This window comes from Calypte anna, chromosome Z, assembly GCF_003957555.1.
Source record: "Calypte anna isolate BGI_N300 chromosome Z, bCalAnn1_v1.p, whole genome shotgun sequence".
Classification (NCBI taxonomy): Eukaryota; Metazoa; Chordata; class Aves; order Apodiformes; family Trochilidae; genus Calypte; species Calypte anna.
Window position 1 is genome coordinate 34,288,924 of NC_044274.1, and position 14,279 is coordinate 34,303,202.

Consider the following 14,279-nt stretch of genomic DNA (forward strand, 5'->3'; position numbering starts at 1 on the left):
GTGTTATAGATGTTTGGGTTTGCATGTTTTGAGTCTAAGAACCACAGAAGGCATTGTTGTGTGTGACTATAAGGACACTAGCGAAGGGCAGGCTGCATAGGGTGGCTTTGGGCTAACTGACTTCTTCTTCCTGGGGTATGGAAGAAAATCCTGAGAAAAGGAAATTTCATATCATGCTGTTGTCTTGGCATGTGACCTATTGGTGTCTGTTTGGTCGGAGAAAGAACTTGATTAGTTAAGCTTGTTTCAGATGGCCATGAAAATTGATGGGACAGAGAGCACTGTCAGCAAGTTTGCTGATGACACAAAACTGGGAGGAGTGGCTGACACCCCAGAAAGCTGTGCTGCCATTCAGAAGGACCTTGACAGGTTGCAGGGTTGGGCAGGGAAGAATTTAAGGGCAAATTACAATTATATCAAGGGCAAGTGTAGAGTCTTGCATCTGGGAAAGGAGATAGCAGTACAGTTTGGGCACTGAACCGTTGGAGAGCAGCAAAGGGGAAAGGGACCTGGGGGTGCAGGTGGATGGAAGGGTGGCCATGAGCCAACAATGTGGCCTTGTGGCCAAGAAGGCCAATGGCATCCTGGGATGCATTAGAAGGGGGTGGCTAGCAGGTCAAGAGAGATTCTCCTCCCCTTCTACTCTTCCCTGGTGTGGCTGCATCTGGAATATTGTGTCCAGTTCTGGGCCCCTGAGTTCAAGGAGGACTGTGACCTGCCTGAAAGAGTCCAGTGCAGAGCTACAGAGGTGATGAAGAGAGTGGAACATCTCCCTTATGTGGAAAGGCTGAGGGCATTCAGTCTCTTCAGCTTGGAGGAGGCTTAGGGGCAACCTCATTAATGTTTATCAATATGCAAAGGGCAAGTGCCAGGAGGAAGGAGCCAGGCTCTTTTAGCTATGTCTAGTGATAGGACAAGTGGGTACAAGCTTGAGCATAGGAGGTTCCACATAAATGTAATGAAAAACTTTTTCACTGTGAGGGGGGCAGAGGACTGGAACAGGCTGCCCAGTGGAGACATTCGAAACCTTTCTGGATGTCTTCTTATGTGACCTACTGTAGGTGACCCTGCTATGGCAGGATGGTTGGGCTTGATGACCTTTTGAGGTCCCTATTCTGTGATTTCTGTGAAACATGCAATGAAGCCTCTGGGTGAGAAGGCAGCATTTTTTTCTGTGTCCCAAAGTAGACCATTCTTCTGGACTATAAGCACCAGTTATAAAAGTGACATTTTTTTTACATTTGACTGTAATGACGCCTTCGCCAAATCCCTGATAGGCAAATTTTCATTGCAAAGGCAGTGTGGGTTTGGTTGTATATGCCCTTTTCTCTTTAGCTAGGAAAAGGCTACTAGACTTAAGAAGATAAAGCAGTGAGGATTGAAGCTGGGTTTTACAAGTAGCTCGAAATGGGGGGGAGAAAAAGGCTGAAGTATCTGCCCAGAGATCCTTAGGTGTCTGTATAATTGTTCCATCCAGTGTCCAATCCTGTATGTAAAATGGTGGGAGGGAGAACTGCTGACACCTTATCCTGAGAATCTGCGTTATATGAGTGCAGCCAGAATAATGAACCATTAGAGACAGTAAATGCCGGCCATTTAACCCTTAAAAAAGAAAAAGTAAAAACTTGTTTGTTAGTAAACTTTACGTATTGAGTCAAGTAAGTAAAAAAAACTACAAAAAGTTAAATATGTAGAAACATATATATTAATTGTATATATGTGTAAAATGTATATATTGTATAAGCACAATACATACATTTTTTTTGATTAATATGTAAATTTAAAGTCCATAATTTGGAGATGATCTTGTTTACTTTCTACTGTTCTTTGCAGCAGACTTTCCTTTACATAACTTCTACCAGAAGGTTGTTTTTTTAATTTAGGGGTTTTTTTTTGTTTTTTTCTTACCATTTCCAGTTTGGAAGGGAAATTATCTTAAGAAGGAACCTGGGGAGTTTGGCTGGAGCTCCTCTGTAGGACAATTTCAGTAGCCTGCAGCATGTCCCATAGCTGGAGGCAGTCTTTACTGAAAGTTAGTATAAGTTAGGCAGGGCAGGTTATCTGTTCTCTTTCTACCCTATAGATGGGATGGTCCCAGGTGAGATAACCACTTATGAAACAGCAGCCTTAATAAATTTTGTCTGATTCTGCTACTGTGTTCCCTAGTGTATCTGTGACAGTGTTTCGTACATCAAGAGGTAACCTTCTCAGTTGCTTACTTGCCCAAGGACTGCTTGTATAAAAGCTGAGTTATTTAGCATTAGTGCAGAGTAACCCTAAGGAAATCTATGTACATTTTTAGCCAGTGTTTTTAGCTGGAATAGTTCTGGTTTGGAAGATGCACATGCTTAAGTAGTAAAAAGACCAGAGACAAAATAAGGCAAAGAAAATGTAGTGTTGGTTCATGAGTATACTTCTTAGTTGAGGAGTATGTTCCAATTATTTTTTTATCCAAACTTAACATTCAAAAAAACTTGCACCAAATGCCTTTTTTTATTTATTTGAGACAACTATTAAAAAATTACCAAGCTAGAAATTTAAGATAAATTACAAGTCTCTTGCATGCTTAACTAAGAGGTAATTTTTTTCTACTGAGTGCTGGCTCAGTATTTTTACAGAAGAATTAATGCTCACCATAAAGTGAAAAATGGTCAGGTCTGAACTGAAATGGTTCAGTTTCTGACGATTTCTACTGTGGAGGGTGACCTAAAGAGTATAAATTATTTGTAAAGCAGAAGCATTTTTAAATACAGCATTTTTGTAATGACTGAAGGAAGATGAAGTTCTTCTGAATATCTGTACTGCAGTAACCAAATATTGAAGCAATATTTGCTCCTCATCTTTCACAAGTGTTAATGTTAGATTATTTTTGTTGATGCCAATGTTCATAGTGTTGATCCAACAAGGTCTTCAGTACTGCCTACCTTTGACTGGGCTTAAACATTCTCAAAACAGCCAAGTAATCATGTCCTCTGCAACTTTCGTTTCTTTTTTAACCACTGCTTACTGCAGATGTTTTTCCAAATGATTGTGTGAATGCTTGTCAACCCAGTGGTTTATTGACCTGCTTATAGGAATGTGTAGCTACAGTCTTACCAACAATTGTACAAGTAAACTTCCTTTTGACTGTGTGACTTTGTATACCAGAAGGTTAAAATTTTCCTGATGTGTTGTGCTAATTACATCAGAACATCACTTCATGTTTGTACGGTACTTCTGTCACCAATAAAAATTTTAGTCCAAATATTCCTGAATGATTTAGAATTTTTTTTGCCCCTACTGAATTCTTGTCTAACTTTCACAGTTCTGGGACCAGTGCTTAAATGTGCACATTTGCTTTACAGGCAGGTATTCTTCTGCCAGCCTCAAAGCAACCCGAGTTGAAGCAGTCTGACTTGGAACAACAGAAGCCCAATGAAGATGTATTTAAAGCAGTACCTACAGTAAAAAAGATAGACCTGCTGCAGGCTGAAGGTGAGGGGGAAATCACCAAGTAGCAACTGGTTAAGAACTTTGTAATTTAATTGAACAATTAAAAAACATTTTTGCATGCAAGATCAAGATGGAAGAAGTGACACTAGCAAACTGAACTTTAATCAATTTTCCAGCTGTGGAGAGGTATAGTACCTGTACAGCCATTTTTATTACAAGCATTTCTACTTGTTTTGTTGAAATTGAGATATTGCACATAAAGGAAGATACAAGTATTTACAGTTCTGGGGTCATATTCATCAGAATTCATCCATTAATGTGGAGTTAATGACTGCTTTTGGAAGCGATGACATTGGAGAATGTTTAATATTTGCTTTTCTAATGTTTGATGTGTTTGATACATCTGCTAACCCTTCCAATGGAACAGCTGCAAGTTAGGCTTTAAACAAACACACAGTCATGCTTCCCAGGTGTTGTCACTGAGCAAAATGCACATGAGGGAAATGATATGCAGGAGGTCAGATTACTTAAATGAATGGTAACTTTTGGCACTAAATTCATAGAACCTATTAATTTGAATGGATGTTTCCTCATGCATCAGCCTTGCATAGTACGGTACTGCATTCTACTCAGGTTCCTATTTAATTATTCTTACATGCTATTCTAAATTAAAATCTTCTGAGTATGGAATGCATTTTAGTTTGCAGTTGAATACAACATCTATATATAGTGTGTTCAGGCAAATTTAACGTAATTTTATTTAATTAAAAATACAGATAGATAGAAAAAAGATACAGTAATGCCTGCTAAAAGTAATAGCACTCATGTCTTCCTCTTGATATTTAAAAATTTAATTGCAAATCTGCCCATGAGCTACTTTTGAATATCAAATCAGTTTCGTTGTTAGAAATTAAATATAACTCACAGAAACCTTGATGCTTACATAGCACACTGTACTGTTCATTTAAATGTCTCTGTTTCACCTGGCCAGTTTATTCACTCACTGCTTATACCATACCTGTGAATAGTTAGAAGCATGAATCTTCTGACAGTAAACAGTGCGTGTCTCATCCTCTAGCTGTTCTCTGTAGGAAAAGCATGGGTTGTCATCTCTTTATCTTTGGAGCTGGTGTGGTTGAAACATATTATTTGAGAGGAAAACAAGAATTTACCAAGAAAGAATGAAGCAGTATTTATTAAAGGTTTTTAACTTGTGCAATAACTGAAAGGCATTAGGTTTTTTATGTGGAATAATTTTTATTGTTTACAGAAAGAATATACATCCTACCTGACATCCGAAAAGAGGAGCCTAGGGCAGAAGAGGAGAAGCTTTCTGGTCAACTAAAAAACCTACAGGATTCACTTGGTGCTGCTGCAGTTCATAAGGAGATGCTGCCAGAGTCAGAGAAGGAGCTGAATACACCTGAAGATGCAAAGCGTGGAGCTGGGCAAGATTCATTACAGCTGGCAGCCCAGCAGCCTGCCAGCAAGAAAACAGAGAGGAAGCAGCTCCTAAATTATGATGCTAAGCAGGATGACTCACCCACTGGAAAAGCTGGTTGGTAGCATGTCTCATATAGTTAAGAACAGTAAAGAAATGAAAGGGTGGAATAGAACATGATTTCTGTACCAGTGGTGGCAGCTGACTGGACATAGTGTAAGGTTTTGTAAAGGTTGGTGTGAGATGAAAAAGGTTACTCAGTCCCCAGCAGTCTTCTTCAGTTCATGGGTAAAGGTGGAGCAACATGGAACTGTTTGTGCAATATGGAGCTACCAGGCTGGGTTCTTCTGCATCACCAGAGCAGCCTTCCTTCCTGTCTCTCTGTTGGATATTGGGGAAATTGCCCCTGTAACTTTTTGGTGTTGAAGCCTTTTAAGAATGTCATGGATTTGAAATGGAAATGTTAACCATCCAAAGCACAGATGAAGACAGAGTATTGGTGTGTTCCAGTCTTTTTATAGTGCCAATACATAAATGGTACCTTTCCCTATTTCAGATTAAGCTAACATGAATAAAACTTGACCTAAGTCTTCAGAAATTTAACATTGTGAGTCAGCAAAAGTGCAGATCAGATGTTGCAAAGATGCCAGGGTCTGGCATCTACGTGTGACCCTCAACCAGGTGTCTCCACAGCACCAAGCAGCAGAGTATTGATGTCATGCCTAAACCTGACCAGAATCTTGACATCCCTCCACCTGTCTTGAGGAACTTGGTCTCAGGTGGACTCAGTAGCCCAGACAGAGTAATGAAGAGGAAGCCTTACGGCAGTCAGAGCAGGAATTGATGCCCAGAAAAAATGCTGTTTATGCTTTTCTAGTGAACTTATTTAAAGGATCTTAAGTTAGTTCTGCTGATAACTTGATAGTGATAAATAATATCATCTGCATTGACAAAGCAGTAATTTTCAAAAAAACTCCAAAAAGATACTGGCCAGAGCAGGCTGTCCTCTAAAGAGATGTGAAAATGTAAGTTACCTAAACTGCTTACATTTTAACAGAAATACATTAAACAGAAAATAAGCAGAAATATTAGGTTGAGAAGTCAATTAGTGCAAGAAAGACCTCTGCCTTTTAGCAGAGTTTCTGTGAGCTGGAAAGACTAGCAGAATGTTTTTTGGGCTTGATTGTTCAACAAAAATATCGGACCATACCACAGAGGTGCTGTGTAGACAAAGGAACCTGATGTAGAAAAGGATTTCTTCTAGATTGTCTGAGCATCTTCTCTTTTTCAATAAAAGCTGCCTTTTGAGACCTCTGGGTCTCTTAACTCTAAAAATCTATTTGATGGAGTGGCCTGAATGTGGACAACATAAGGCTAAAAATCTTGAAGCCTCTTTCTAAGCTGGTTAATAAATAGATGGCTTGAGAATATAGACCAAAGACTCTGAATCTCTCTTAAGTAGTGTATGCTTTATACCTCTGTGCTGTTACTATTTTTTTATGTCTGGTTCAGTGAAAAATAAAGGTACTGTGGCAATCAGAAACCTTTCCTTTTTCTTCTCAGGTCTATTTAGAGAAATCTTAAGATAGTCAATAAAAGTTGCTGGGGATGAACTAGTGGTTCAGTGAAGAAAATACCTTAGAGAAAAGCACTTTTGTGTCAAGTTAGCACATCATAAAATACTCCTTTTTTTAAACAATATGCACAGCTTTCTGTTTCATGAGCTATCTAAAACAAGAAGGAAGGAAGCTAAGATACATTTTAGCGGTGGTGGTATTATGCTTAAACACTACAGTCAAGCTTTCAGTATTGGCTTCACATTTTACTTTTTTTTTACACAGTCTTTAATGCATTCTGAAATGGTATTAAACAATTTTTTGTTGAATATGCTTTCCCTTTTTGTCCATCAGAATGCTGACTGAATTTCATTATACTTTCAGAATACCTAAGGATTCTTTTATGTATTTGTTTAAATAAGATTTACAGCAACGGCTGCCTTGAAATTTAGCAGTACACAAGGAAAGTAAGATGAAAATGTGTTCTAAACAAGAATTCATTCAGCATCAGAGGAAATTCTGTGGAATATTGTTACAGTAACTGTTTCTTGTGCAGAGAACCTTGGGATATGGCACAAAATAAATTTTAATGTTTTCTCAGACAAGCAGGAACATGAAGCACTGAACCAGGACAAGGATGTTGATTACAATTTAGAGAAGAATGAAGCTGAATCAGAAACAGACAAGCAAGCAGCTCTTGCAGGGATTGAAAATAGTAAGAGAGTTTTAACATAAGTACTACATGCTGAAATTTTTAAAATGATATTTTGAATGGTATCCTGTAGCAGATACAGCTAGCTAATTTCTGTTTCAGCTTTCCTTCATGTTGACAGTGTGACTGATTTTCTGCGTAGCATCACTGAAGCTGCTGTTAAACATGTGATGGGGAGGGACAGGATCTGTAGCTTTACTATACCAGTACTGAATGGTCCTTTCAGAATTTCTCCTGCTGTGTTTTACATTGTTTTCCTGATGTCGGCCTCTGAAAGAGATTTCTTTTTTTTTTTTTTCCTAATAAGTTCAAAACCCTGAAGACAGCAAGAACCACTTAGCTGAGCAATATGAAGAACGACAGAGGCTGTGAACAAAGATCCATGATGCAGCTTAAGTCATCTCTTCATGTAGATGCAGCAATGATGAGCGAAGTGATATGAGAATGTTCTGATTATCTTCTCAAGGCTTCAATAATTGCCCAATGAAGTACTGTTTTCTTGTGACATTTTAGTACTGCTTCAGTGGTGGAAAAAAAAATAAATCTTTAATACCCAGAGGCTTGAGCTTGACCTCTGCAATGACTCTTTTCTTCCTAGTGAGTGTAAAACTGAAACCAGATAGCACTAAGTATAGTAACTTTGAAGTTTGCTAACTTGTACAGTCATAACACAATGAAGTGTGTGTGGATTTTTGGTAGATGAGAAGAGTCCTCTGCCAAGGATGGACCTCTCTCCTGATCAATGCAGGAACTTCAGTAATATCTTAAGAGAAGGAGCTAACTTACCTTGAAAAACATGGGAAGAATGAAAAATGGCCCATGCTACAGTCTACCCTCATGTCTGTTCTGGTACCTCTTTCTTTACTGCAATGTAGTTAAGACTTAAGTCTTCAGATGATACCCAGTACGATACATTTTCCTGAGTCTCCTAAATGACATTGCTAGCTCCCACTTCTCTATATCTAGGCTGAAACACTGTCCTGGTTGTGTTCTTAGCTTTTGTTAAAAACCCAAAAGCATTCTGACAATGGTATCTTACGTGATTAGAAACGATTTTTCTAGACTCTTTGTTGGACTCCTGTTCACAAGATCAGTACTACAGTCTGGTTCAGCAACCACTTAACTTGCACAAGTTCAGCGTGTAAAAATTCAGACTCGTAAACTTTTAATTACAGAAGCCATCTGCAATGGGGGGCTACAACTACTACACATTACTCCACTCAGCCACCAGCTGCTGCTAAAAAGCAGAAAGGCAAATGCTGGCCTTACAGGACAGCAGTCATCTCAGCTGTTGAAAGTGCCAGACTGCTGAAGAAGGCAGACTGGCCTATGCACTTACTGGACATTGCAATGTCTCCCAAGGTGGAGCTCTAGTTGTTAGAAAGTCCTGTGCTGTGCTCAGTGTATCACCTTACTGTTGTCTTTTCTGTGACTTGCTGCATGTCCTACTGGAAACTAGTTTATTCGTGATAACCTAGAAATAGCCTCTGCTAGCACAAAGGCACCCATAACTACAGTCCAACCTGCATTGCCTCTAGCCAGCTGTTTGAAACATTGTATTTGTGTTTGTCCTCAAGACTGACACCTGTATTTGGAACAATCTCTGTATGATCCAACTTCCATGAAGATGGCATGAGAGCAGGCAGATATGACTGACTCCACAAGCAGCAATTCAAGAAAATACAAATCGGTCTTGGCTTTCTCTTCCTACACTTAATTTTTTTAACTACTTCTGTGGCGTGTCATTCCTCAGTGTACTAGTTCACAACTTCTGCAGCTGTCTTATTAGGCAACTAGGTTAGGTCTTTTGTGTATGAGAAGTGTTGTCATCAGGCAAAGAGCACAGCTTAAGTCAAATGGTGCCAATTAATCCTAACTACATAAAAAATTCACTGATAGACTTGACACAAAGAACTTGAATTCTAAGAAAAGCACTCATGCCAAGTACCTTGATTACTCTTTTTCTACCATTTCAGTCACTTAACTGGTCTGGGCTACTACAGTCAACCATAGCAGGGAAAACAAATGCTTGTGTAAGCAGGAGACAAAAAGCAAGACCATTTCTTCTGACAAGTATTGGGAAACTTGGGCTAGTAAGTTATTTTTGCAAATAATGGCATCTTTTAACATCAAAATGTTTACACCTATTCTGAGTAAAAGGGGCTCTTTCTTAGGACTTAATTGTAAACAAGTATGTAGATGAGATGAAGTTAATAAGAATTTTATTAGCGACTGTTAAAAAGCATATATCCTAACAGTGGAAAAAGTATACAGTGAAACACAGTATTCAAGTTGAATGGAAGGCTTTAACTTGGAACTAGTAAAAATCACAAACAAAATCTTTAATTAATGTATTATCAGTTGTCTGTATTTCTGTACAGCACCCAAACCTTACTGGACTTCTGGCTAGCTAGATACATGTCTTCTACATAAACAAGACCACCTTTGTACAAAGCACACTTGTTACCTCTGACAGCAGTGGGTCTGAAAACCTGCATAAAAGCAATGCTGGAAAGCATAATTCTCAATGTCTTCAAGTGCTACAAGAATGTAAGTACAGTGGTAGATTTCTGGAAGACAAGGGACCTATCTGTCTCCAGTAAAGAATTTAAGACTTTTATTTGAACAAAACAAGATTTACCTGGTACTGTGGCTAAAAGAATGTTGTCTATTGCTATAACTTTTCATTGCATGAGGCAGGGCAAACTTCTTTGCAATAATCACCTAGAGATTAAATTAACATTTGTCCTTCATGTATTTTTAATTTTTTTTTAAAACTAAGTCTGATCCATTTCAGATAAGCATTTTAAAATAAAAGCATTTAAAATAATCTACTCTGTATTCACCTTATTCTGTACAGTTCACCCACTTTTAAGATTACTGAAAACGGGGAAGACAATCATTCCTATTTTCTTAGTTCTATAAATGAACTTATTTTCTCTTTTAATTGCTGCTTCCTTTAGAGAAAGAGTGAAGTCTGTCTTTGACCTGGTGCAGTTTAAGATTTGTATGAAACATTTTGTAATTGTGTATAAAAAGGCAGCAAAAGCCAGATGAATTATCAGCACCCTGTACTAGGAGCAGTTTGCCATCTTCACATTTCCAGGATTTTCATTAGTTTGGCAACTGTGGACATGCATTCAAATGTATTAATTGTGATGATGAGCAAGCATGTAAAATAATATGCAGCCTCCTTAGTAGAGAAATCAGGAAAAGCATGTCTACAGGGTGGTACTCCTGCTTATTTCAGGATGCAAAGTGCTGGCAGACAAGTAAGTCACTGCTACACTTGAGTTTGTTTTACAGCTGTAGCCTAACAATATTGCTGCTTAGGTGATGCAGTTAAAGTGCTACTACTCAGCAGTATAACTGTATGCTAGGAGAAAACCAGAAGTTTTGAATGGTCAAAAGGCAGTTACAAGCTCAGTATTATTGAGGAAGACATTTTGCAGTAAAAGGACTGATTGTCCTTTTCAATACAGTCAAATCTGGAGAGCTTGCTTTTATGGCCAGGTTAGACTTGACTTTATTATTTTTTTCTCCTCTTGTAGTAGGAGACTGCTCAATACAACCCCTTACCTCTGTTTTACAAAAAAAAGCACGGGAGGAAGAACCATTTTAGGCAGGAACCAGGTAGGCTTGGGGTTCCTCCTGTGTCAGATTTCTGCCTTTATTTACCATTACAGAGGGTGGTAGGATCCTGCAGCAGCACTGCAGCCAGAATTAGAGAATGAAAGTCATGCTGACTTGAGCAATTGAACAAACTGCAACCCCTCTTTCACAATGGCAAAGGAATAAAAGGATTGAAATAAAGTTGCAGAGTAGTTAAAATACACGCTTGGGTGTCTTGTGTTCCTATGTTGCTAACTGCTACACAGATTCATCCAGTACCGCAAAGAATAAAGGTTAACAAACTGGAACCAGAAAAAACTTGAGCCATTTCTCACTGATTTAAAAGAGCTTGACATTTCAGACAAAGCACCTCCTAGAAAACTGGCTTTGGCTGTAATTTAGAAGGTAAGTTACTGAATTCAGTGCAGTGGGAGTTAAATTACTAAGTTTTCATCTGCTCCTAATTTCTGTGAAGATTGTTCTAGCTCTCCAGACTTGGCAAGAGAAGAACCCAGTCTTTCTACTTCCAATGTGAGAAAAATTGATGCAATTTAGGCAAAATATGGAAGCCACAATTTCTCCAAGTGGCTTTGTTGCAAATGGAATTTCAGCACATCAGCTAAGTATTGGACATGATGCTCTACTGTAGTATTTTCATTCAGTCCTGAATGTTAATAAATCTCTAAATGACCATTTTCTGTCACAGCTTATTCATAAAAACAAAATTAATCCTGCAATGAGATCAATTAAGATACAACATTTCTTAACAATACCATTGATTAAAATCATCTTAATCAAGTTTACACAGACCACTTTAAAACAGCAGTTGTCATTCAAAACAAGGCAGACTACAGATATTCCATATAACAGTACTTTTATCCTGGAAATTTCTTTCAGTCTGGATATAGCACTAGATATTCCATCCTACAGCTGGTGTCTGATGCACAGATTATGCTTCAGGTATCCTAACAACAATCTCTCATCTTTCAAACAAGCTTCACAACTGGAAAATACTTATGAGGGGAGAAGTCAAATTCTGGAGGAACCTAGAAAGGAAAGATGTAAAACATTACATGGTATTACTACTGATCGAAATGAGGGATACCCTACAGATAGATGAAAAGCTTTTCAATAGCAAAAGATGAAAAAAAATAATCCCAGCTCTTTAATTTAATCTGGAAAATAGTCTACTCCAGTTCCGTCTAAGCAATCATTCTCCAGCAGTGATGGGCACAAGGCTGTTAAGAGCACTGCTGTGCCTCTCAGTGTGCTTTTTGACTCTTTCTGTTGCCCAGATTTCATCAGGAAGTCTGAAGGTCCTCTCCTCCCTGACTCAACCGCACCTCCTAGCCCTGGCAGCCAGCATTCACCCCAGTGTGTTCACACCATCTGCTGATACACTGCTATCAATTACTTCTTCCCATTCCTGAAGACTACATATATTTGTACATGTCATCCCATATGCACATCCCAAAACATTTTTTTCCAAAACATTTAGAAATCAATGTTCAAATAACTACAACAAACTATTTCCAAGGAAAAATAGATTAAGTTACTTTCCCAATTCTTTTAACAGCCAGAGTAACCATGGCCTGATCTGCTCATTCAGCTGTAAGAGATCTGTGGTTAACATTACACATAATACTACATTTTACATAAAATTCAACTGGCATTTTCTCCTCACCTTAGAATCTTTTTTGTGGCCTCCTGCAAGCAACTTCATGACCACAATATTGGGTTTTGCAACCTTCAGAATTCGACTGACCTAAATACAAAAATTTTCATGTTAAAGTGCATGACCTCAACATTATTTCAAAGATTATACTCGAATATTTACATACTCTAACAATCCTGCAGCATCCTTTTAACAGAGATCAGGGCTTTCTGGGTTTGAAATATAACGGGCATTTATTTTAATACTAACATTTTTATTCAGCAGACCATAGAAACCACTGCCCTCCATGCTCACTTTCAAAATCTACGAAACTAAGGCAAGTTCTGAGGCACTCATCCAAATAAACATATAGCCAGACTATCTAGGCATCTACCCCCAACACTGATCCACACATGATGAGAAGCGGAAGCCCAAGTACCAAACTGATGGCCTTTTGCATGTGAGTGTTCTTGGCACTTTCAAACTACCTTTAACTACCCTGGCTAGCCTCCACTAGACAGTTTATGTGTGAGTACCACCAGGACAGAGAACAGGCAGGGATTCCTAAACTCTCAGAAGAAGCTAATCCCATTACTGACCTTAACCTACTCAAATGTGACAGAATAAGCATACTCCTTGCCCTAAAATACAGTCACACTTAGGTTTTAGGCTATGGACAATGAGGGAGAAATTCCAACTTGTGTTCACAGTCCAGTGCTGAGAAAACTGCTCCTGGAAACAAATGCCAGACTCATTATCTTCTCAGCCTGATGACATTCAAAACTATTTTTCCCACTTCTCAAGAAGACAGATAAATTACCAGATTTCAGGTGAGGCAAGCACGTCACCTTCTTGTTAAAACTGATACACTTTTTGAGCAGGGACAGAAGGCAAACTTCAAGAAGAAAGCAAGTTGCTATCTAGCATCTAACATCCTCAGCAGAGAGAGGTTTTGGAATAGTGAGAACAACCCTGATTATCTAGTTTAACCTAATCTAATCTAATCTAATGCAATCCAATCTACTGAAACACACCACGTTATAATGCCACCACCCTCTTCTATCCAGGCCTTAATCAAAGAACGCAGCTTTGCTCAGCTTTTGACAAAATACAGTTTGGATCTCAAGATCAAGCTGAAAAAAAGAAGTCTGTCATGAGCAAATACTCCTTTTACCAGTATTTCAGTCTTACCTCATAGTCTGGATTAGGGATATTCTCAAGAATCATTTTAGCTTGCTGGAAGTGTTTGCTAGCTGCCATGTAGAGATCTGATGACTGAGGAGGTGGGCTGTACTTATTTAAATCGGACATTTCCTGGTGTGTTATAGAAATATGTATTAAAAAAATCAGTTGCCAGCAAATTGTATTTTTATCACCTTTAATGAAAACTAATTACTAGAATCAACAAAAAAAGTCATACTACCTAAAAAAAGATTTTAAGAATACTGAAGTTAAAAACATTAATTTAAAATTACGGATAGCAAGCAACAACACATGGCTTAATGATTATTTTACAGTGCCAAAAGATGTAATGAACTACTTATACTCTTTGTAGAACAATCCCTCTCCTGAACGACTAGTCATTCATTGCTTTAATACTGCCTTGCAACATGGTATGAAATTACAAGGAAAAATAGGAGAAAACAAAATTTTATATTATTTATTGAAATCAAGTTTATAGCAAGTGAGATAATAGAACTGTTCAAAACTTCATTTCATATCTTTTTTGATACTTCCAAATTATTTTTTTTTATCAGGGATAAAAAAGCTTCAATTACGCGAAGCAAGCCATGGTAATCTTAATTTCCACTAATACAGTATTTCATAACACATTTATACCACCTGTTTATTTCTGCCAAGTGTTATTCATAA

General features: G+C 38.1%; 2 protein-coding genes across 13 annotated transcripts in view; one reads left to right on the forward strand and one right to left on the reverse strand.

Moving 5' to 3' along the window:
• The window catches only part of GOLM1 (golgi membrane protein 1), a 33,825-nt gene extending 26,124 nt beyond the window's left edge, over positions 1-7,701 (forward strand). Inside the window, exons 8-11 of the mRNA XM_030467396.1 lie at positions 3,345-3,474; positions 4,703-4,990; positions 7,031-7,144; positions 7,449-7,701. Of these exons, the coding sequence (XP_030323256.1) occupies positions 3,345-3,474; positions 4,703-4,990; positions 7,031-7,144; positions 7,449-7,513 (597 nt within the window). The 3' untranslated portion in view covers positions 7,514-7,701. The remainder of the gene's footprint in view (positions 1-3,344; positions 3,475-4,702; positions 4,991-7,030; positions 7,145-7,448) is intronic.
• A 2,035-nt stretch (positions 7,702-9,736) lies between these two features.
• NAA35 (N(alpha)-acetyltransferase 35, NatC auxiliary subunit) overlaps positions 9,737-14,279 on the reverse strand; it is a 30,788-nt gene continuing 26,245 nt past the window's right edge. For 11 of the 12 annotated variants that reach the window (XM_030466957.1, XM_030466961.1, XM_030466960.1 and 8 more), the window contains 3 exons: positions 13,599-13,721; positions 12,438-12,518; positions 9,737-11,799 (listed from right to left, as the gene is read on the reverse strand). In XM_030466957.1, coding sequence (XP_030322817.1) covers positions 11,740-11,799; positions 12,438-12,518; positions 13,599-13,721 — 264 coding nt within the window. In that variant the 3' untranslated portion in view covers positions 9,737-11,739. The remainder of the gene's footprint in view (positions 11,800-12,437; positions 12,519-13,598; positions 13,722-14,279) is intronic. The other variant, XM_030466964.1, reaches the window with a different exon arrangement.